Genomic DNA, 23,898 nt, shown 5'->3' with positions numbered 1-23,898 from the left:
ACTTTTAGTCTGAGTTTGGGGTTATGAATACCTGGGAACTTTAATGAATTTAAAAATTATATTAGTCACATAATTTCTTGGTCCTGATTGTTGCTTGCAGCTTTACATATTGAATCTGCACTAAGATAAGTTTCTTCATCAACGTTAATAAGATCAATCATGTAGTCATTTATCTCTTATACATCATCATTTGTTAGAGTTAAAATCGATCTATCTTCTAAATACTTAGCATCAGTGTATTTAGTTTGCAACTCAGGGTAGATTTCATTCACAATGTCATTAACATGATGAGTCTCGTGTTGAATTGTTAAATCAAATGGTATATCAATGAACAATTCACCTTCACTATCATTTAATTGGCCATCACCTATTTTCAAAATCCATTGTGCAAATTCTTTTGTAGCACTATCACCTTGATTTTGCTGAAGCCTCATATTATTTGTCAAAGTAAAAATTGTACAATTCTTTCATAATGAAGATCTGCTAATTGATGCCTCAACTATTTATTCTCTTCTTCCTTAGCTACAACTGGTACTATTAGTCAAAAATCACCACCAAGGACAACTGTCTTTCCTCCAAAGGATTTTTCTCGACTTTGCGGATCGCTGAAACATAAAACATCTCTTAGTGAACGATCTAAAGCTTCAAAGCAATTTCGATGAGCCATAGGGGCTTCATCCCAAATTATAAGACTTGTTATTGCCATCAGTTCTGCAAGATGTGAACATTGCTTCATCCCGCAAGTTGAGCAATTTGTTACATTAATCGGTATCTGAAATCTTGAATGAGCAGTTCTTCCACTAGGTAACAAAAGTGTTGCAATTCCAGACGATGCAACTGCAATGACTATCTTTCCTTCAGATTGCAGTCGACATATCAAGATTCTTCATAGATAAGTCTTTCCAATGCCACCATGTCCATAAACGAAGAAAAAACCACCTTTATTTTCTGTAACATATCTAATTATTGCATCATATATATTTATTTGTTCACAATTTCGACCACTAATAAGTTTTATATGCTCATTTGCCAAAGAAATCCTATTATAATCCGATTCTTCTTGCATTAGTCTATTGTTATCTTCTCTGAGTAGTAATGTGTCTGGATATGGCATTGTCTCAAATTCTCTCAGTGCCCATCCATTTTTGTTCAATAATCTTTCAATGTCACAAAGTAAATAGTTTTGTAATTGTGATTCTGTTAGATGTAGGTCCTCATATTGTAGAATTCTTCGTTCTCGATGCAATATGTCTTCATATAAAAAATTTCAATGCAACATCCACAATTTATTAGGATCAAAAACCTAACAAAAAATCAACATTGTGACAAAAAGTTCACGGAGTTGCTTCCCTGAATCCCAATGTGATGCTTGATTTAAACACTCATGTCATTCTTTGTCATCATCATGCAAACTAAGAGCGTAACATGCTGACTTGAATGTTGGGTACAATACATTATTTGTAGTTCTAATTTCCTCAAAAGATCGAGGACCTTTGACAAAATTTAGTAACAATCACAAATAAAATCGTTCGCCACTTCCAGAATGAACGTATAATATCCTCCCTTCACATATTCTTTTCTTCCTCAATTTTCATTCCTTCTCCTTATTATGCCAAGCCCATTTGGAAGGGAAATCAAAATAAGTCAATTCTCTTGCTTCTTCATACAAAACATTCGCTTTCTTCCATTATGTAAATTTAGTCTTTCTAATATTCGGTTGATTCAAAACATTGTGTAAATGATAAGAATCATCAAACATGACAGGTTGCTCATTTTCAAGATGGAAATTAAGTCTCTCAACTAGAGGTTCTTATAATTAGTTTCAAATTGGAAGATCTTCTAGCATGCCTCTATCGCTGACACACATCTGCAATCTAAATATGCCTTTATTTCATCAATATCTTTCATATGTTGTATTTCAGAAGAACCCTCCACATGTAGATTCTCTTCAAGCATTAACGTTGCACGATCAAGTCCTTTATTTATATATTTGAATAAATACTTGATAGGCCTTGAACGATTGCACCACTCTGCATTTATGTGTGAATTATATTTCACCAATAGGTTAGTATTGTGAGGAACTATAAATCGAATGTCTACTTTGACACCAATTTTTTCAATGAATCTTCCATTATTCCTCCCTTTATATACTGGAATGCCATCTTCATTAATTGTAGTTTCATAACAAAATCTTTTTGGGAAATGCTTGATGCATTTGTTGCTGATCATACATTTTGGATTTATAGAGCTGCAAGGACCATGAACCATAAATTGTTTGACAACATCATAAGCTTGAGGATCTTTGTGCAAATCTGGAATTTTTGCTAAAATTATCCTATTGATTTCTGCCGGTGTTAGATGTTTGTTCTCAGGATGTAAGAAAAGCAATATATGAGCATGAGACAATCCTCTCTTTTGGTATTCAATTGTGTAGACAGCTATAAACAGAATAGAAACTTAATTATATTGTGTATCAAAATTAATATGTGAAAGATTAAAAAAAAAAAAAAAAAAAAAAAAAAGAAGAAAAAGAAAAAAAGAAAAAGAAAAAGGGTAAGTAGTTTAGAATACTAGCAACTGCTATTCCAAAGTGTCAACCATGTTTAAGGTCATGTAATAGTTGATCATCTTGAAAAATCTTCCAAGTATATCTGGCCGATCCTCAAGTCTCTGATCAGGATTCATTGAGAGGGAGATTTCAATTTCTAGCAATTTCGCATTACATGTGAAAGTAATAAATAAATTAGGATAACTTGCCCATCGACAAATTGTCATTGCGTCTTGACAATTCTCAATCATATATCTTGGACTTCTAGTGAAACTCAAAGACAGAACAATTCTTTTTCCAATTGAAGCAGGGGTTGTGTCTCCCCTTATAGGAACTCACGATACTTTACTGTTAAAACAGTTTTTCTCTTGCTCATCTAAGTGAGCGTGTATAGATGTACATATAGAGGTTACAAGATAACCTTGATTACAAGATAATCTTATTTGTAGTTTAGATATACCTTAGATAGGTAACACTAGTCTAATATAAAACCTAAATAAAATTCTGAATACAACTAGAACTCTGCATAATAACTTATCTACTCATCCTTATCAACCGGATGCTTTATCAAGAGTTTCACTAGGACTCTTGAGTAGTTCAGATACACTAGGATTGTGTTGTGCGTTAATACCCTCCCTCAAGTTCAGCGGGGGTAAACAAACATTGAGCTTGAAACAAAGAAGATGAAATCTGTTGGAGACTAAAGGCTTGGTCAGCACATCCACCAGCTAGTCAGAACTGGGAATAAAGAGGATTTCTAATGACTTGGCAGCAACTAGTTCCCAAACGACGTGGAAATCAATTTCCACATGCTTGGTACCTGCATGGAAAACGGGATTAACGGACAAATAGGTGGCACCAATGTTGTCACACCAAATTTTTAGTTGAGAAGGAAGCTTCAATCTGAGATCCTGCAAAAGAGATTGGATCCACAATAGTTCTGCTACAGTGTTTGCGACAGATTTGTATTCATCTCTGTGGAGGATCGGGAGACTGTTGGCTGTTTTCTAGAACTCTAAGAAATTAAATTAGAGCCAAGGAAAATACAATAAGCTCTTGTAGAGCGTCGGCCATTTGGGCAACTTGCCCAATCTACAACTGAGAATGCTTGAAGAGATGTTGAAGTAGTCTTTTGCAGAAGCAGCCCATGAGTGATGGTATGCTTGAGATATCGAAGGATCCTTTTGACAGCCTGCCAATGGAGTTTGGTTGGTTGATGCATGAATTGGCAAACACGATTGACAACAAATGCCAAGTTTGGACGAGTGAGTGACAAGTATTGGAGGGAGCCAACCGTGTTGCGGTATAAAGATGAGTCTTCCATAGGATCACCCATGAATGCTGACAAAACCGAGGGTGAAGACATGGGAGATGTGATTGGTTTTACATCCTACAATGTTGGTTTTGTGTAGTAAGTCTCTAATATATCGCTGTTGAGAGAGCAATAGACCAGCCTTCACGGGCAAGACTTCAACTCCAAGGAAGTAGTGTAGATTTCCCAAGTCTTTAACCACAAAATCAATGCATAGAAGCTGTAATAATTCATCAATGGCACTAGGAATTAAAGTAACGAAGATGATATCATCAACATAGATGAGTAAATACATAGTTACTACTGCTGTACGATCAGGGGTGGAGGGAGGGGGGGTCGAGGGGGGGCAAATGCCCCCTTCACTTCTTATAAATTTTTTTTGCAGGTGGTATAATTTTTTTTCTATACCCTTGGAAATCTGGAATGCCCCCTCACAGGCCACAGCAAGGGTGGCAAGCTTGCTCATGGCCTACCTTTTGTTGTGAGTTTTTTTTTTTTTTTCCCACCTTTCTCATTCCTGTTTACAGTTTACTCACTCTGTAAGAAGGCTGTAAAAGTTGGTAGTTTGGTTGTTCAGAAGCTAATGAAGGTAGAAGATGACACTTTTTTTTTTTTTTTTCTTTATCCAAAAGTTCAAAACGCACCGTTCTAGTAGAGTCTGTGGATGCAAATTATGCAATCATGATTCATGCAAGCTGGCAGTGGCAGCAGCCTATCAAGTAGACTGAGTGAGTAGTTGGTGGCTTGGTGCCTGCAGCCTGCCGCCTGGTGTGACCGTGTGAAGACTGAAGAGTGTTATGTCTTCACATTTAATGTAAAGGCAAATAAACAAGTCAAGTGAAACTGTGAAAGTCATCCAACATTTAATGCAAAAGGCAAAAAAAAAAGAAAAGTTAAAAAACAAATGCAATCGTGCAAAAATTTAATGAAAAGCAAATAAATTTAATGTAAATAAATTATGTGTAAAAAAACAAATAAATTAATGTAGAAAAAACAAATGAATTGAATTCTTTTTGCTTGGAAAAAAAATATTCATCAATTAGTGTGGCGGTTGTGGCCCTATGGGAATCGGGACGACGTGCATGTCTCAGTCTAACAGTGCGACTTGCTTGACAGATTGAGACAATTGAGTGTTGCGTAACCTGCTGTGTGAGTGTCAAATCTCATTCAAAAATTTTGAAAATTTGAGGCTTTCAGGCGGATGTTTGGTTAAACTTAACACAATAACAAATTTCAAGCAAGTTTGAAATCACTAATAGTCTGATATCAAAAAGAGGAGAACTGGAGAAGGAGGATAAGGATCGGGCTTCTAAGTTACTCAACTGTTAAGGTTCATCCATTTAAATAAACCTTCAAACTTCAAAGTTCAACCCACCTATTAGGTATGTAAATATGTATTTAACTTTTATTTTGATTAAGATTTAAGCTTTTTATATTTAAATTGTTCTTTTGAATTTATTGTTTTTTTATATTTAGATTGCCATTTTTTTTTATAATTGTTTTTATATTTAATTGTTTAGGAATATATATATAGACTTATAGTTTTGGTTTCATGAATCATATATTAATTGTATAAAATATATAATTGTAGTTGTGTGAGATTATGGAGATCAATGATTCAATTGAGCTATAATCAAATTCTAAACGAGCTCGTATTGAGGTAGATTTAGCAAATCTGCCAACCGATCCAGGCTTAAGGAAAAAAAATTCTGATTACCATCCTAGTGATAGAGACAAAATTTGAAGAGCATATCTACAAAAAAAAACATTGTCAACCATTTGAGCATAATTTTTCACAAACACAATTTGGAAAAACATGGCGTCATTTTAATCCAGCATAGTTCGAAGAATATTCTAACTGGTTGGAATACAACATTTTAAAAGATGCTGCGTATTGCTTGTTTTGTTATCTCTTCAGACCGGACACTAGAAATCAAGTAGGAGGAGACTCATTTGTTATTGAAGGGTTTAAAAATTGGAAAAAGAGAGAAAAGTTACAGAGTCATGTGGGGGCTCACAATAGTGCACATAATCAAGCTCGACGAAGATGTGAAGCTTTGTTAAATAAAAAACAAAGCATCATAACAAGCAATCAGATCAACAAAAAAGGGACTATAGAACTCGTTTGAATGCATCAGTTGATTGTATTCGCTTTTTACAGCAACAAGGATTAACATTCCGTGGCCATGATGAATCTAAAAACTCAAGTAATCAGGGAAATTTTCTTGAATTGTTGCAGTTTCTAGCGAAACATAATGAAGAAATTGACAAGGTAGTGTTGGAAAATGCTCTTGAAAATCATCAAATGACTGCATCGGACATTCAAAAAGAAATAGCAAATGCTGCAGCAAATGAAACTCTAGATGTTATTCTTAAAGATCTTGGAGACTCATCATTTGCTATCCTAGTTGATGAAGCTCGTGATCTATCTGTTAAAGAACAGTTGGCAATTGTTTTGCGATATGTAGATAAGAAGGGCCATGTGATTAAACGTCTTTTAGGAATTACACATGTTAGCAATACCACGACTGCAGTATTGAAGATGGCAATTGAGTCAGTACTTATCAAGCATCATTTAAGTATTAGTAGATTGCGAGGACAAGGATACGATGGAGCTAGCAATATGTGAGGTGAGTTGAATGGACTTAAAACACTTATTTTGAATGAAAACTCATTTGCCTGTTATGTTCATTGCTTTGCACATCAACTTTAACTAACTTTAGTTGCTGTTGCTAAAAATCACATCCAAATTGCAAATTTTTTTTAGCTTGGTTAATAGTGTTTTTAATGTTGTTGGAGCATCATGCAAGTGTCGTGACACACTTCATGAAAGAAGAATTGCTGAAGTTGTTGAAGCACTACAAAATAATGAAATTTCTACTGGTCGTGGCTTGAATCAAGAAATGAATCTAAAGAGATCTGGAGATACACGTTGGAGTTCTCATTATGGTGCAATTATTAATCTTATTATCATGTTTTCTTCTATCATCAAGGTGGTTGAAGATACTGTGGAAGATAGTTTATATTCTGAACAGAGAGTAGAAGCAAATATATTGATTCAGTTGCTACAGACTTTTGAATTTGCTTTCAATTTACATTTAATGAAAAGTGTTTTGGGGATTACAAATGAGTTATCTCATGCATTACAACAAAAAGATCAAAATATTCTAAATGCAATGAATTTGGTTGAAGTTTCAAAGCAGCGTTTACAAGCTATGAGAGAAGAAGGGTGGAACTCTTTATTTGAAGAAGTTTCTGTGTTTTGTGCCAAAAAAAAATATTGTTGTGCCCAATATGGATGATATGTACGAATCTCGATCACGGAGAAAAGCTCAAAGCATGACAAATTTGCATCATTATCGTGTGGAGCTTTATTATACTATTATAGACATGCAACTCCAAGAACTTAACAGTCGCTTTACTAAGGCAAATTCTGAATTATTACTTTGTGTTGCGTGCTAGAGTCCAGATGACTTGTTTGCTGCCTTTAATAAGGATAATATGCTTCGTCTTGCTCAGTTTTATCCGAATGATTTTTCAGCAATTCAACTTATGACCTTGGACAACCAACTTGAAACATATATCATTGACATGCGTTCTAGTGAAGAATTTGCCACACTTAAAGGGATTAGACAACTTGCTGAAAAGATGGTGGAGATGAAAAAAGATATCACCTATCCATTGGTTTATTCATTGGTGACATTGTCATTGATTCTACCAGTTGCGACAGGAACTGTTGAAAGAGCATTTTCATCAATGAATATTGTTAAAAATCGTTTACGTAACAGAATGTGAGATCAGTGAATGAATGATTGTTTGGTCACGTACATTGAGAATGATATATTCAAGACTATCAACAATGAAAAAAATCATGCAATGATTTCAATGAATGGAGACTCGTAGAGGACAACTCAATTAAATTGTAAGTTACATTTATATGTTTAAAAAATTAGTTTAAATTTGATCAATTATTTATTTATAGCGTTAGTTAACATTTCTAATTAATTTTTGCTCAACTTTGGCTTTTTTAATTCATTAATTTTTTTTTTTTGACTCCCCACACTCAAAATCTTGGCTCTGCCACTATGTACGATAGATGAACAAGGAAGAATTAGCTTTGGAACTGGTAAAAACCAGCTTGAGTAGCTGTCCACTAAGTCTAGAAAACCAGGCTCGAGGGGACTGTTTGAGACCACAAATTGCCTTATGCAATTTGCAAATGTGCTGAGGATGATTTTGGTGAATGAAGCTCGATGGTTGTGCCATTATCTTCAGTCAAGATACCATGCAGAAAAGCATTCTGAATGTCAATTTGCTTGATTGACCAGCTTGTAGAATAATCATTTGACAAAACAGTTCTTATTGTAGTCGGTTTTACCACAGGACTAAAAGTCTCACCATAGTCTAGACCCGCATGTTGGTGAAATCCCTTAGCAACTAGCCTTACCTTGTGACATTCGACAGATCCATCAGCCTTTTTCTTGAGTTTAAAAACCCCTTTACAGCCTACAACATTTTTGGTTGCCATTGGAGGAACAAGAGACCACATGTAGTATTTGAGTAAGGCATTAAACTCAACTTGCATGGCATTGCACCATACACTGACCTTGACATGATTAGAGAAACAAGTAGGTTCTAAAAGAGCGGATTCTGAGATTAATTCCCGAGGTATAAAATATTGAACCGTGCCATCTGTGAGTTGCCGAATTTGTCGAACATTATTATGAGATCTTGTTCCCATAGGGTGTAGTCTAAGAGGTGTCGGGTCCAAAGTTTGGACGGAGAAATATCTAGCTCTACCTAAATTGAAAAAGAGCTAGTAGGAGAATTGGAGATGCTGGAATTAGTAGGGAAATATAAAGGATTTGGAGGAGCGGAACCCGAGACATTTGCACTATTTAAAGGGTGAGAGAATGAGGTGTAAGGAGGAGAATATGAAGAATCTGGGAATGATTGTGATGAGTTTTGAAAAAAATGGAAAAACAGTATCATGAAAAACAACATCATGAGAAATATACATACGGCCGGATTCATGGGGATAACATTTGTATCCTTCATGGTGGGAGCTATATCTTAAGAAGACATATTGTTTGGATCGGAGAGAAAACTTATGTGAATTGTAAGGTCGAAGATTAGGAAAGCAAGCACATCCAAATACTTTGAGGGATTTATATTATGGGGACCAAGAGAAGAGCTTTTCAAAAGGTGAGATATTTTTCAACAAAGGAGTGGGCAACCGGTTTATCAAGTAACAAGAAGTGAGACAAGCTTCATCCCAAAAGGTTTTTGAGAGATAACTGTCAGCTAGTAGGCCTAGAGTTGTGCCTATGAGATGTTGATGTTTCCTTTCAATGCACCCTTGTTGTTGATGTGTGTGGGGGCAGGAAACACGATGAATAATGCTAGTGGATTGAAAATATGTATTGAGGTTGCGATACTCGCCACCACAATTAGTTTGTACACTTTTAATTTTCGTATTGAGTAGTCGCTCAATTATGGTTTGAAATTTGAGAAATAAAGACATAACATCGGATTTAGATTGAATTGGATAAACCCATGTAAACTTACAAAAGGCATCAATAAAAGAAACAAAATAGCAATTTCCATTTAAAGAAGGAGTTGGGGAAGGACCTCAAACATCCGAATAAAGTAGTTTTAAAGGATTACAAATGCTGATAGTTGAAAGGGAAAATGGCAACTGATGGCCCTTGGCCTGGGGGAAGGCAGTGCAGGGTTGTAGTGCCTTATGACTGGAGACTGGAAGTTGAAACTTGGATAGAACAAGGTTGAAAATCCAAAGGGCTGGATGTCCCAATCGTTTGTGCCAACAATGTGATGTAGTCCTCTCACCAACATGTGCTTGAGGAGTTGATGAATGCACAGGTGAAGGAAAGAGTTGATAGAGACCATTGTTAAGTTGGCCTTGGTGGATTTGAATCCCAGTCTTGCAATCCTTGATAACAAAGTGATAAGGCTAAAATTTAAAGAAAATAGAATTATCAAGAGCAAATTGACGTATTGAAAGGAGATTTTGGCATATTTGCGAAACATGAAGCAATTCGTTTTAGAAGGAAATTGTGACGAGAGATAGAAATAGATGCAGAATCAGAATGTTTAATAGACAAACCTTTACCATTGCCTATGTGAATCTGATCTTGGCCAGTGTATTCCTCTGAAGACAGGTTCAAATTTTGTAGGGCATTGGTGATGTGATGTGTGGGCACCAATATCCAAATACCAATCTTCCTCAGAAGGCAGTGATGGAGATGAATAATACACTTGAGGATGTGGTGCAGCTAAGGCTGGATTAGGACACTGTAGCGCCGAGGGGCAGTATGACCAATCTTTCTACAAAGTTGGCAGATAGGTCGAGAGGGCGGTGTTGGATCTAGTGAGAAGTAGTTGCCACAACCACGACCACTGGAAGGAGGTCCTCTACCATGATAAGAATTGCAGCCACCAAAAGAAGATCCACGGCCACGATAGCCAAGGCCATGAGGCACGGGTGCTCGAGCAGAAAAGTGAGCTGATGGCAGTGCTGTCTCATTGGAGGAGAGGTGATGTTCAATCCTCATCTTATGAGGAAGAAGATGCCCATATAATTCATCTAAGGAAAAAGGATCCAACAGAGTTGTTACAGAGGTAACAAATGGATCATATTCAGATCCGAGGTCGGCAAGGAGATAGGAGACACTTTCAAAATCATTCAAATGCTGTCCAGCAGCAGCTAGGTTGTCACTCATGGCTTTAATGGACTGAAAATATTCAGTAATAGAGGAACTACCTTTCTTGGACGTTGCAAGTTGGTAGTGGATCTGCATGACACGAGATCGTACTTGAGAAGCAAACATGGTGACTAAAGTTGTCCAAAGATTATGGGCAGTAGCACATCCTACGACGTAGACGACGAGGGGCTCTGTGAGCGTGGAGATTAACACGCTGAGAATCATCTAGTCCCATTGACACCAGGCAAGGAAATCTAGGGGTTTACCATGGTTACGGGTGCACTAGCATCAGTGCTAGTGTTCGGGATGGTTTGGACTGGAGGTTGAGAAGTGCCATCTAGGAAGCGATACGCATCTTGGCCTTTGATATAAGCCAGAATCTGAGTTTTCCAACCCGTGAAATTGTTGTTGGAGAGCTTGATGTTCAAGTTGTGATTCATGTTGGGAACTATGAAGATAACATTGGAAGAGGGAGGATTGGAAAGAGGTGGTGGTGCAGTGAAAGAGATAGAGGAATCAGATATATTGATGGATAGGAAAAAAAAGAAGATGTTATTCTATGAGGGTTCTGATACCATATAGCAACTCACAATACTTTACTGTTAAAACAGTTTCTCTCTTGCTCATTTAAGTGAGCGTGTATAGATGTATATATAGAGGTTACAAGATAACCTTGATTACAAGATAATTCTTATTTCTAGTTTAGATATACCTTAGATAGGTAACACTAATCTAATACAAAACCTAGATAGAATTTTGAATACAACTAGAACTTTGCATAATAACTTATCTATTCATCCTTATCAATCGGATGCTCTATCAAAAGATTCACTAGGACTCTTGAGTAGTTTAAATACACTAGAATTGTGTTGTGCATTAATACCCCTTATAACTGCATCCCTCAATCCATAATACAAGTCAATCCTCAATCCATTTTGGTTACGTCTTACCCACTCAAGTCAAATCCCTTCAATACATGTGTATACATCAACAACAAACTGTTGAAATAAGCGGCTGCCATATATCAATGTATGTCCACCATTTTGTGTAATACCCTGTATTTTAAGATATTGAATAAAATATCTTAAAATATAATTTATGACCTAATAATAAAGCAAAAGAATAAATATGAATATTTATGAAAATAAATATTCATTTATTGAGGAACCTTTATAGTTTTAGTTTAATAAAAGTTCAAACAGACTTTAAACTTTAGAATATTGAAAACGTGGTCAAACAAACTCCGTTTTATTCAATTCAAAAGCCAGAACGCTCGTCTCGAAGTCCTCTAGCTACCCCCAAATTTCATAATTTTTGGACTCTATTTAGTATCCGAAAACACCCGCGAAAAATTATACCTCTGAATAAGACGAAAATTCAATTATGTATTTTGTGGGCCCATTTCAATTTCTATAAAAACTCAGCCAAGCTCATGTTAGCCCAGGCCAGCCCAGTCTCCTTACACGTTGATACTACCCAGTTACTGCCCAGTTTAATTAGAAAGAGAATCAAGGCAATAGTTAGAAACCAAGTAAAACCCAACTAATAGTTAGTTAGAGACATCAGATTTTTAGCATGGTCATGAGTCATCGCCCAGTTCATCTACCACCTGCCATCTTCCCAACTCTTGATCACTCAATCCCAAAAGAGTAATGCTACACATCATCCTCTTGTCCTCCTTTTGTCCCTTCAAAATTGATGTGGCTCTTAAAATCACCATTAAATTTTTGATATATCACTCTTAGATTTTGATCCAATGGTGATTTTAAGAGCCACATCAATTTTGGGAGGACAAAAGGAGGACAAAGGGATGATGTATAGCATTACTCATCCCAAAACGCATCCGACCGTCCAAAATTCTCCGAGGCCAGGTGCAGCTCCCTTTCCACGTTCTTCTCCTCTCCTTTTGATTCTTATCTAAAGTAATCATTATATGTATATGATTTTCATATCCAACTTCTGCCACGTCTAAGATTTCCGAATAATATCTCATCTGTAAGCTTGCTGCTCAAGTTTGATTTGCAGCTCTTGGATCAGTTTTGATCCAAGTCATCCTAGCCACCCATTTCATTATAAATATAGGTACATCCCACCTTTCAATTCGCACACTTCTCCTCTTTTCTTTCATCCGTTTTTCTATTGCCGCAAAGAGATGCAAAGTTTCCCTTGCCAAAACTGCTCTCTCTTGCTGTCCCTCTCTGCTTCGTAACAGAGGAAAAATCCTCTCCAGCCCTCTCCCTCATCACACGGCCAGCAACAAGAAAGAAACAAGAGGAAGTGAAAAAGATAAGAAACTAAAGGTGGAGAGAGCTTCTAGAAACTTTTCTTTTGTAAGTCTTCTCCCTACACTCTCTCGGTCAACACACACACACACACACATATATATATATATATATATATATATATATATAAAAGAAAAAGGGGAAAAAGATAAAAAGTAGCAAAAGAAAGAAGAGAAATAGAAATAAATGAAGGTAGGAACTAGAACTCTCTACATTATACGTGGACCCATCTCTTTCTCTTTTCCCTCTTTATTCTTTTGTCTTTTCTTAATTACTCTCTTGTCACTTATAAGAAAAATAAGGCTAGATGATATATAAATCTATCACTACTTTTTGTCTAAGTAATGGAATAAAGGGACTCTTTAATATCTCAAAATACAATTTTGAGATATTTGGTAAGACTTTGATTTATTAGTCTTGTTTTAATGTTTTGTGATTTTACAGTTCTTATTATTTTAAGTATCTAACATTTTAATGTTGGTTTTAAATCAGGTTCAAGCGGAGTATTTAATTAATAAATACATCGTTATAATGCCCGAATAAAAAGTCACTATTTTACAAAAGCGTCGTTATGCCGTCCAAATATTTTAAAATATTTTAGGCGTTATTAATACCAATGCCGTTATTCTGTTTGGATAAATAGATATTTAAAAGTCTTAATAAATGTCATTATAAATTCTGCATAAAAGATTAGTAATAAAATGTAATTGGACAAATTGCATATGTGGAGATCATTTTTAAATAGGAAAATTTATTAAGGATTAAAGGTCAAAAATTAGAATAGGATTAAAATGCATTTTTAGTGAATTATACTAATTCACTATTTACTTGTATTATATATGTATAATGCAGTGATTATATCTGTGAACGCTTTCCTGAAGCCAGAAGAATTACTGTGAATATTTCTTACTCACTGAGGATGATATGTGAGGTGATTTTTGATTATGTGTTGAAGTCTGCTTTATTTAATTGTATGCATATGGTTTGACATTTTATATTTTAACATGCTCTGGTTGGAATTATGTATATGATGTTTGCATAATCTGAGTTATGAATGGGTTAATAAAAAGACTGGAGGTTTAGGTACCAAGGCGTCAGTGATTGAGGAGACCAACGGATGAACTGAGGTTTACAAACCAAGGCGTCAAGTAATTGACTAGACCAGCGGGTAAACCGAAGTTTAGGTACCAAGGCATCAATTCACTGATAAGACCGATGGATAAACCAAAGGTTGAAGTATTAATAACAAAGCGGGTGAGCATAGGCCACCAATAGGAGCATAGGCCCCTGAGAGATTTAATGAAGCATATGCTTCCATTAGTAAGCATTGAGCATAGGCTCATAATGAAAGAAGCATAGGCTTCAATCTAACAGAGCACAGGCTCATAATAAGCAAAGCATAGGCTTCAAATTGATGGAACATAGGTTCAATTAAGGTTATAGTAAGAAGTATACAAGGTTATGCATGTATTTATATAACTGTCATCATTTGATTGCTTAGTGTACTTTTAAATAATGCAGTATTTCACTGTGGTCAAGGACTGTTGACTCACTTGATCACAGCATGAGATTGTGGTGATAATTGCAATCTCATGCGAGTTTTTGCAGGGTGGATCAAAGGTCAAGACTATTGGAATAATTATTTTAATATGAAATATTTGTTATGTTGGAGAAGATAATAATTATGTATTTATTAAGTGCCGCTTGTGGCACATATGTTATTATTCTGGATGTAATTATTATATCAGAACAAAATGTTATTATTTTTATATATTGATGTTATTTAGTCAGCTCTGATGTGTCATTGTTAAAAAAATATTATATTCCGCTGCTAATTTATAACTCTGATGAGTTAGTAATGTCACGTGGCACGTGGAAATCGAAAAATTTTCACTTACGCTTTTTGTAAAAGCGGGGCGTACATCTTATCTTGTTTGCAATCGATATGCATAATATTCTCTTCTTGTAACTCAATTGTTTGTATTAGGTTTGGTACCATCAACACTTCTACGTAAAATACCAAGCCTAAAGCCATCTTCACCATATGGGAATAAAAGATGATATTACAATGCCATGTATGATGGATGCAGTTTGTTTATCCTTTGTAATCCACCTTCTTTATAATTTACAATGACATCACGATGTGTATTATCAATACCAGTATCACCAACGACAATTGCCGCTATTTTGGAACATGTAGGTAGATTTTATACTCTTCCATCAATTGATCGTGAGCTAATAAGACGTAATCTTAAGTGGTGGGTATTACCTCCACTGAAATGGTCTCTAGCCATGTGAAAGATCTTTACCAATAGATTTGATTTATCTAGCATTCGGACTAAGGCATCAACAATAGATAAATCATGGTTTCCGATTGATTTGAGGCATTAATTCTATTTGAAACTTCTTTTTTTTTTTTTTTTTTTTTTTTTTTTTTTTTTTTTCTGTATCATGCATAGAAATATAATTGTGCAAACTGGAACTTAGGCCATCAGCTGGGAGTAGTGTTCCAATTCTATGGTGGTTTTGATCATTAAGTTTGAAAATATAAGGATTTCTTCCATCATTAATTCTATGATCCACTTTTCCACCTATTGATATCACAACAAACATGGCATTATAACTTCTAATTTGTGCCTTAAAATTTTTTGAACGCTGGTTCCCAGCTGGATTTAGCGATTCTTGAAGAGTAGCAAGTGATTTCTCAAGTAAATGCAACTTCACTTCGCCATCCATACAGCACATGCTAAATTTAGGATTAGCAGGTCTTCTAGATTTATTGATCTTTATTCATACCATATTATTGCATTACAATACTCACATACGTACAAAGGTGGGCGAAAATTCCAAGGTTCAGTAAATTTTCCTGTATGAAATAGGGAAAAGAAGAAAGTAGTTTTTTAATTAGTTTAGTTAAGTTTTATGGATACTTTTTTTATATTCTTTTATCAAATAATTATAGTTAAGTAATTTACTTGGAATATCTTCATTTTCTGAGCTATTGAGAACTATTCTCTCATACTTTCACCAGTTGAAACTATTGTTTGAATGCTATTGTAATTACTTACGTCCTTGTTTTCTTTTTTTCATGCAAAAGCATCCATTTTCTATGTCGTGTGAGTCTCGCGTTTTCCTTTTTTCTTTTTTTCTATTGCCAAATTTTGTAGGAAAAACAATTAAACCACATTTTTTTTTACAAAATATCATTTACTTCATCAAACTCCAATAAAACATATAATATTATTTATTACTTAAGAGAATAATCAAAGAATGCAATGGTTAAGAGTATAAGTATATAATGTACAATTCAATTTATGAATTACAATATTGATGTAGCAAGAAATATATATTGGAAACATACCTCCGTCTGTATTGCAATTTATTTGCAAAAGTAAGTCAAAGTAATGCTACAAAAAAAATTGAGGGAACTTACTTTAATTTGAAGAAGGAGAATGAGATCAGCTAATTCACATGTCTTGCAAATTATTTTAAAAGAGAATTGGAGAGATCACCTGTATTCAATACTTTTAAACATTAATTCAAAAGTCATTGTACATAATATTGTGATTTGACCAAAAATGAAGACCAGGAGAATAAAAAATAGCACTTAAGCAAAAAGTTAACCTCTAACTACTTTTTTTTTTAAAAAAAAGTTCTTTTAATGTTTTAATTTTTGCAATGTCCCCCAATCTATCATTGGAGTTCCAATGTCTTCCTTCTGCGACTTAAAATGACAAAAATACATTATATATGATAAAAAAAAAAATACTTACTTTTCTCTGACTTCTTCTTTTTTTTTTTTTTTTTTTTTTCTTATTTTAAAATCTTATTAAGAATATTTTTGTCATTTTAAATTATGGAAGAAAGACATTGCAATCCTAATCGTATATTGGAGAAACATTAGAAAATATTTTTTTCAAAAAAAAAAATGATAGTCAAGACTGAGTAAATATAGTTTTCCCTTAAAACTATTTCTCAATTTTGAAGATTTATTAGAGTTTTTCCCCATCAGAAGGAAAGCTAATACTTTTACATGCATGCGGCAAAAGCCTTTCATTTGGGAATGGGAACTTTGGGTTTCAAAAAGAAACATCTTCCCATAAAATACCTTGGGCCTCTGATCCTATCTACTAACTTTCTCTTCTATGTGGTTAGAATTCTTGTCCCCTCTTTGCTACATATACATATACAAATTTTGTGGACTTCCACTTATATCAATACAAATAAAATTAAATAAAATTAAATAAAATAAGTAGTACTTCTGATAAGTTTGATCTTATATGGAAGGGAAATATATAATGAGAGTAAGAAATGTGGTAAAATAGATTTATAATATTGAAAAATGCTAGATCTCCTTCTAATGTCATTCTGAGGTTCTTTTATGTTGACATGATACCTTGTTTTGAAGAAAGAAAAACTACAATTTGATTTCTCTCACATGTTTTTATTGAAAAATACAAAGTGCCATGTCAGCATAAAAAGACCTCAAAAGAACACTAAAAAAAAGGCTCTAACATTCCTCTATAATATTATTGGATGGACAGAATTGTCCAATCAAAGTAAGTATATATATAACCAATTAATGTATATGTCTTCGGCATGCAGCACATAAATGTAGTACATATATATTTTTGTACTTCATTTTCAGTAGTACTACAGATCGAAGATGATATGCTATATATAAAAATCACACAAGCCCACCATGCATCTCGATCACTTCAATTAATGTTTTCGATCCTCTTTCAAGTACAGATCGATCATTTCAGTGTTCAAATTCTCGATCTCTTTCGTCCTGAGTACGTATGTTCAACATCAAATTTCAGCGTGTTCGATCTAGAAAATTAAGCAAGAGGGTGTTTTTTGATTACACGCCGGCCGAAAGGTTTTGTCAAAGGTACATGCATATATATTAGTGCATGCTTTAAAGGTGATGCCAAAAGTACGTTCATTCATCTCTAATACAAATTCTGATCTTGTGCCTAACAAATCGATCCTAGCCTTTCTGATCTTGTGCCTAACAATGCCTAACGCATCTCTAATTTGAATCTTCAGTATTAACTTTTTTTTTTTTTTTTTTCTTAATTGAAAAAGGTAACTAGGAGGGAGCGATCAGAGTGGCTAATCTATTTGGATGTGACTCTAGACAGTGGAAAACCGCAAACAATCTCTCAAGTTTGATTGAACCATAACCTGACCCAATTCTCTCGAGATATCAATAAAATTCAATGTTATCAATAAGATTCTCGTTGCAAAAGTCAAAAATATGCCTAGTGTTTAATTTACTTAACCACCGGAGAATTTGCCCATGCATGTAGAAGTACTGGATGGTACTGCACATATATACTCGTAGATTAAGCCAATGCATTCTACTCTCTCTTTTTTGTTTGTTTGTTTGTTTTGTTTTGTTTTTTAATGCTAAAGATAAAGGCTAGAAATGACGTGCCACAATCATTTTCACAAGAGCTAGTGTGCGTTTTATATGCTTGATCCATGCATGCAGGCATGACTGGCCCACTGCTCCTAACTATATTGCATAATTTTCAACGTACTCTTTTTGCATATATGCAGATAAATTTTATTTCATTTTTCCAAAAGCTTGAATATTTTAATAAAATAATAATAAATAAAAAAAGTAAAGTACATTTTCAAATTTTTTAAAATCGAAAAATGGGCTGTTCACCCGATCGAGTGTGAATGCTCTAATTCTTGGTAACACAGTCAAACAAGGCAGCTAATTAATTACCGCACATTTTAATTTTTTTTTGCTCATGTGACTGAATTATAAAGAGTCCTAGTTAAATCTGAAGTCCCTTTGGATTAAGACAAATATATATAAATATATATAAAGGCCCATGAAATTAAAAGCTCTGGCCCATGAAATTAAAGGCAGAGAAAAATTTAGGCTAAAAGTTTAAGCAAGCTAGCTAGCTAGGTTAATTATCGTCGTTTAGTTCGACGATATTAATTAGACAGGACATATAGTCGTAATTTAGGCTAAAAGCTTTGATTATAAGCTATCTTGCGCAAGGATGCTGTGCTAGTAAACGATGAAGCACTAATCTAAGCATAATTAGCGGACCATGTTTAAACTAAATAATCTTTGACAATTTAATCAATCATTTAGAAAAATTAGTTATTTAGCCAAACTTTCACGCGGATGCATGCATGGTGATTTATAAACCAATTAAGATTAATAATAATTAAATTTTTTTAATAATATTAAACTATTCAAAATGTCCTCATATTAGGCGGATATCCAGCCCTAATGATCACATGCATGGAGTCGTTGGGCAATGGCGAATTAGTAGTCATGACAGTGGCATTCAAAATTTTGACAATAACTCCAACGGACCAACGGTATTAATTAATTTCAAAAATATTGAGAACATCATAACAATTTTTGAATTTGTTTCGTTGGAGATCGAGGTGGTCTATTTTTTTGTTCATATGGTGAGGAACCATGCATGCACTAACGTACGACTTAAACGTGTGCATGTGTCGATCTGGATACGAGTGGTTCTCAAAATTACTTAATATGTGTGTGTGTGTGTGATTAATTAGAGTAAATAATTATGACCGACCCCCGCCATTAATTGCTTGCGAACTAATTATTGCGAAGCGCGCGACTCAGTCATATATATATGTATGGCGGTTTGTCTTTTCCTCCACCGCTCACGAATATATCAGCAGCCGCCAGAAAAATCAACGTGCTTTATAGAAATTAGCTGGCCCAAGCAAGTCTCTAGTGCTCGGGTGTGGACATATATGCATGTTTTTCCTGTGTTTTTTCTTCCTTGTAGATCAAGCGGATTGGATCTATAAATAGCTCTTGAACCTCCGGCGGATGGACACAGAAGGAAGCGACACTAGCTAAGAATTTTCTTTGTATCATGGGAATAAAGAATATGGGTTTGATCCTGGGATTCCTAGGGTTTTTGTTTCTCGATTGGGTGCCCCTTTGCATGGCTTATAATGTCCACAACTACACCTTTGTTGTAAGTACTTTCCAATTATATATATGCTAGCTAGCCTTCCTCCTTAATTATTTCAAAAGAAAAACCACAGAGACCAACCTGTCTCTTATATATATATATATATTTATGCGTGTGTGTGTGGAAAACGTGTTGATTATTTATTTTCTTTTTCTTTTTCCATGCTATTATGGTTGCAGCTGAATAACACAAATTTCGAAAGGCTGTGTACCAGCAAGAGTATGCTAGTAGTAAACGGCACGTGGCCTGGCCCAACAATTGCTGTAACTAAAGGCGATAGGGCATATATTAATGTCCAGAATAATGGAGACTATGGTGTAACTATTCATTGGTGATGACTCCTCCCCCTTTCTCTCTCTCTTTCTCATTCACAATTTTTAAAAAAAGCATTTTGACTAGATATAAAGATACAAGTGATTTTCAATTAAGATATAAAAGTGTTTTCTGAATTAATTATATTATGAAAAACGCTGAATAATTTTATTTTTATTTTTAATCTTTATTTACAGGCACGGAGTGAAGCAACCTAGAAATCCATGGTCAGATGGTCCTGAGAACATCACACAGTGCCCTATTCAACCAGGAAAAAACTTCACTCAAGAGGTCATATTTTCTACTGAAGAAGGAACTCTATGGTGGCATGCCCATAGCGACTGGTCACGCGCCACAATCCATGGCGCCATTATTATTTCACCTGAAAACGGAACCAAATATCCATATGACACACAGCCTGATGAAGAAGTAGTTATCGTACTTGGTAATTTAAAGTACTTTTCTGTGTGTGTGTGTTCCTAGTTTTCTACATGTAAGCTTAATTCCACCTTGCTGCTGCAGGGGAATGGTACAAAGGAGATGTGAAGGAATTAATTGATAATGCCACGGAAACTGGCGGTGATCCAACCCTATCAGACGCCTACACCATCAATGGCCAACCAGGATATCCAAATAATTGCTCCAATGGTAACAAAATATATAATTCAACCAGAAACATTTTTTTTTTTCGAGAAATCTTATGTATATAATATTTTATTGTTGCAGAAACAACATATAGTCTATCAGTGGAATCCGGCAAGACATATCTTCTCCGAATAATAAGTGCAGTGATGAACGAGGAAATGTTCTTTGGAATCGCCGGCCACAGCATTACAGTCGTCGGACAGGATGGTGCATACATAAAGCCCATAAACACCAATTACATCATGATAACACCAGGACAAACAATGGATGTATTGCTCACAGCAAACCAGACACCCAGCTACTATTACATGGCTGCTACACCTTTCGTTGACTCCAGCGCCCCGTACGACAGATCCAACACTTCAGCCATTATCAAGTATACAGGCAATTACACTGCTCCATCCTCTCCTCCCTATCCTTCCCTCCCTAATGTCACCGACAGGGCTAGTGCTGACAACTTCACAAGTCGCATAAGGTCGTTGGCGAGTACTGAGCACCCGATTGATGTCCCACAAGAAATTGACGAAAGAATCGTCATTACAGTTTCTGTTAATCAATTGCCTTGTGATCAAGATTCGTGTGCTGGGCCAAATGGTAGTAGGTTAGCTGCTAGCTTAAACAACGTTAGTTTCTCGACCCCGACGATCGATATACTGCAGGCTTACTACAAGTAATCCCACTTATCTCGAAATGAATTTAATTATTTAATTTATATAAAAGATCAGAGTGGTTAGTGAAGTTTTCCTATATACTAATAGAAATAAATAATGCTCAAATATACATATATACATGAAAAAAATCTTTTGTGCTCTTTGCAGGAGCTTGTCCGGCGTTTATGATGATGATTTTCCAGGTTATCCTCCTTTTGTATTTAACTACACAGGAATTTCACCTGACGAATATCTACTTCCGAGCCAAGGAACAAAGGCAAGGATGATAGATTGGGGCAAAAAAGTTGAAATAGTGTTCCAAGGGACGAATATATTGACTGCGGAGAACCATCCAATGCATCTTCATGGTTTTAGCTTCTATTTGGTCGGGTCGGATTATGGCAATTTCGACAACACGACTTCCCCAGGAACTTACAATTTGGTAGATCCACCGGAAGTTAACACCATCGGAGTTCCTAAGAATGGATGGGCTGCCATTAGATTTGTTGCTGATAATCCTGGTAATTAATTAATCTCTTTCTCTTGTAAAATATAATTAATCCTGGTAATTAATTAGATTTGCATTGACATGTATGGATCGATGATATCATGCATGTATATTCTTCAGGGGTGTGGTTTATGCACTGTCATTTGGAAAGGCACTCTAGCTGGGGTATGGACACGGTCATCATTGTGAGGAATGGGACAACAGAGGAAACAAGCATGATGCCACCTCCAGATAATTTGCCTACATGCACTTAGTTTTGGAAGAATGTTTTGGGTTCAATCATAAGGGCTTGAATTATCTAGGCCTTTCCATTTGTTGAAGAAATAATTATGCCATTTTCCAATAAAATGCTTTAAATAAAGTTCGCATTGAGTTGTACTTTGCATTTAGAAATTTCTCCTTATATAAGTTATTGTAAGTGTATTATATATATATTAAAAGAAAAACATATTTTAGAATAGTCTCTTGAATTTTTAAGTATAATGCTAAAGAGCAGGGACGAAGTCAGAAAATATTTTGAGTAGAAGCTAAGCTGCCAAGGCATGAAGTCGATCAAGCCAGCTTTTGATAGGGTCGTGACCCTCTTACCCTGCACCCTGGCGTACCCATTATAGCCTAGAGGCTTTTTTGGGCTGGAACCAGTGGTAGAGCCAAGGTTTTAATTTAGGGGGTAATTTTTTTTTTTTTTTTCAAAAAAAAAAAAAAATATATTCTATGAATGAAAAAAATAAAAATTGATTAAAACTATATATACAAAAAGTCTAACAAACAAAAATTTAATTATTGTTTAAAACATATAATTGTAACTTATAATTTATTTTGCCAGGCTCTTCGAATTTGATCTTTATTAATCAAAATTGTTTTCTTAAACAATGATCTACTGACAGATTTGCTAAATTTACCCTGAAACAAATTCGTTTAGTATTTGATTGGATCTCAATAAAATCATTGTTGTTCTCCATATTTTTAGGTAACTACAATTATATATTTCATACAATTAAAATATGTAACAAAAACTATATATATATATATATATATATATATATATATATATATATATATTCATTAATTAATTAATTTAGTTGAGAAATCTAAATATAAAAGCTTTATCAATATTAAAGTTTGATTACATACCAAAAACTTTTTAAGAAATGAAAATTGTCAAAAAGCAATTGATCTTAAATAATTGTTTAAGGCTCGAAGAAAAAAATAATGACAGACAACTTGAAAATTTATCAGCATTCACATTGCTTAGCAAACTTTTCTTCATTTTAGTTAAAAATAAATAAAAAATAAAAAATAAATCATCTTGTTTTCTTAACTACTCATTTTTTCAAAATAATTACTACACCTCACTCTTTATTTTATCTATTTAAATATTATTTCTTTTTCAAATAACCTACATTTCAAAGTTCCGTCTTATCAAAAGTTTATATATATATATTTACGTTTCGTGCATCAACTGTAATGCTCACCTAATTAGAATTTAATAGGATAGGAGCTCCCCAATTTTTAAAGTAAAAATTATAGCTATATTTTCACTCGAATTTATATTTTAACTAACCAAATTAAATAGCCTTGTACAGTTGTACTCATCTTGCACACGTCTTGAGTCATTGGGACACAAAAAAATTTGATACTTTCCCCAAAGTTTGATTCGGGACCATATTCTTTGTTCGAGCCTTGGCATGATTACGTCTCATCTTACATCATTTTTATTGTCCTTAAGAATAAGAGGATTAGCTTTCTTAACTCTCATTATATCTTTGGTTCCCTTTCCTCTAACATTTATTTAAAGGAATATTTAAACGGTATAGGAAAAAAATTATAAGGAAATCTATAATTCAAATTAAACCCCATGAATACATCCGACGTTCAAAGGCTGATTCATTCAATTATTCATCTCCCAATCATTTTCTTCTTT

At 34.5% G+C, this 23,898-nt stretch overlaps 2 protein-coding genes and 1 long non-coding RNA gene across 3 annotated transcripts; all 3 read left to right on the top strand.

The window, feature by feature from the left end:
- Positions 1–3,882: 3,882 nt before the first annotated feature.
- LOC133866087 (uncharacterized) lies at positions 3,883–7,655 on the top strand. Its single transcript, XM_062302646.1, has 3 exons — positions 3,883–3,945; positions 6,022–6,417; positions 7,323–7,655. The coding sequence occupies exons 1-3, from the start codon at positions 3,883–3,885 to the stop codon at positions 7,653–7,655; spliced, it is 792 nt and encodes a 263-aa protein (XP_062158630.1).
- A 6,059-nt stretch (positions 7,656–13,714) lies between these two features.
- On the top strand, positions 13,715–14,640 carry LOC133865738 (uncharacterized). The gene is made up of 2 exons (XR_009899798.1): positions 13,715–13,762; positions 14,431–14,640. It is a non-coding gene; the product is annotated as an uncharacterized LOC133865738 (long non-coding RNA).
- A 5,064-nt stretch (positions 14,641–19,704) lies between these two features.
- LOC133866842 (putative laccase-9) lies at positions 19,705–22,343 on the top strand. Its single transcript, XM_062303493.1, has 7 exons — positions 19,705–19,862; positions 20,039–20,190; positions 20,369–20,616; positions 20,694–20,819; positions 20,898–21,486; positions 21,635–21,987; positions 22,095–22,343. Exons 1-7 carry the CDS (start codon positions 19,758–19,760, stop codon positions 22,226–22,228), a joined length of 1,707 nt encoding a protein of 568 aa, XP_062159477.1. The 5' UTR covers positions 19,705–19,757; the 3' UTR covers positions 22,229–22,343.
- The last annotated feature ends 1,555 nt before the right edge of the window (positions 22,344–23,898 follow it).

The sequence above is a fragment of the Alnus glutinosa genome, chromosome 4 (genome assembly GCF_958979055.1).
Source record: "Alnus glutinosa chromosome 4, dhAlnGlut1.1, whole genome shotgun sequence".
Taxonomy (NCBI): Eukaryota; Viridiplantae; Streptophyta; class Magnoliopsida; order Fagales; family Betulaceae; genus Alnus; species Alnus glutinosa.
Note: the sequence above shows the minus strand (reverse complement) of the source record. Positions and strands in the feature narration are given on the sequence as shown.